Here is a 1,410-nt window from a genome sequence, read left to right on the forward strand (position 1 = left end):
TCAGCCAAGTTCTCTTCCCTTTCCCAGCAGCCTCCTTAGCGCCCCCTTTACCTCCTTATTTCTAAGAGTGTAGATGAGAGGGTTCACCATTGGCGTGACCACAGAGTAGAAGAGGGAAATGAATTTGCCTTGGTCTTGGTTGCTGGTCTTAGCTGGAAGGAGATACCCATAGATAGCGGACCCATAGAAGAGGAGCACCACCACCAGATGGGAAAGGCACGTATTAAAGGCCTTTCTCTGTCCCTCAGCTGAGCGGATCTTCAGCACTGCCTGAGCTATGTAGCAGTAGGAGATCAGGATGATGCTTAGCGGGACAGCCGTGAAGAAGGTGCAGACACCATTGAGCACAGCCTCATTGAGACTTGTGTCTCCACAGGCCAGTTTGATCATGGCAGGCACCTCACACAGAAAGTTGTCCACCCTCCGGTGCCCACATAATGGGAGCTGCAGAGTGAACGTTGACTGGATTACAGAGTTGCTCAAGCCGCCCAACCATGCAATGGCAGCCAGCAGCCAGCAGAGCCGAGAGCTCATGATGGTGGTGTAGTGCAGGGGCCGGCAAACTGCCACATAGCGGTCAAATGCCATCACGACGAGAAGGATGCACTCAGTGGCCCCTAGCCAGAGGAAAACATAGAGCTGGATCACACAACCAGCATAGCTTATAGTCTTCTCTGGTCCCCATAAGTTGATCAGCATTTGGGGGACTGAGCTAGTAGTAAAAGCAAGGTCCAGGGAAGAGAGGTTGCTGAGGAAGAAGTACATGGGGGTGTGGAGCCGGGCATCCAGACAGGAAAGCAGGATAATGGTTGCGTTCCCAACCAGGGTCAGCAAGTAAGAGAAGAGAATGACTATGAAAAAGACTATCTCCAGCTGGGGATGGTCAGATATACCCATCAGGACGAAGCCATCTGAAAAGCTGTTGTTGGCCTCTGCCATTCTGCTTGCCTTCAGTCACTTAAGGAATCTGTCCAGGGAAAACCACTGAGAGAAAAGCAAGTGAGAAAGAAGCTATTGGATAAGGCTACTCTGCATCATTGAGGGTCTGATAGTTTGCTGGGCATCATATTTAAGTGCCAATTTAATTTTTATGACTGCAGACGTTCATGCACTCCCCAACCACTATCTTCAGTGAATGGAAATGTTATTTCACCCAAATGGCAAACATGAGCTATTGCTGTAATGAAAGAAGTGCCTTTGGAAGAACCAAAGGATTAGGGATCTTCAGTTCAGCACAACGGTTACAAGGATAGAGGGAACTGACCTTAGACTTACATGGAGAAATTCTTAAAATACACACTTCCCTAGCCAAGGTTTTGATATGCTCAGGGGAAGGGGAAGGAGACCCACTGTATTTGGAAAAGCTCTCCAGAAGTTTCTGATGAACATTTCTCCCTCTCCTACATCCAC

At 48.8% G+C, this 1,410-nt stretch overlaps 1 protein-coding gene across 1 annotated transcript; it reads right to left on the minus strand.

The window, feature by feature from the left end:
- OR2C1 (olfactory receptor family 2 subfamily C member 1) lies at positions 1–939 on the minus strand. The gene has a single exon (XM_077762588.1). The coding sequence runs from the start codon at positions 937–939 to the stop codon at positions 1–3; it is 939 nt and encodes a 312-aa protein (XP_077618714.1).
- Between the last annotated feature and the right edge of the window lie 471 nt (positions 940–1,410).

The sequence above is a fragment of the Crocuta crocuta genome, unplaced genomic scaffold (assembly GCF_008692635.1).
Source record: "Crocuta crocuta isolate KB4526 unplaced genomic scaffold, BGI_CrCroc_1.0 scaffold234, whole genome shotgun sequence".
Lineage (NCBI taxonomy): Eukaryota > Metazoa > Chordata > Mammalia > Carnivora > Hyaenidae > Crocuta > Crocuta crocuta.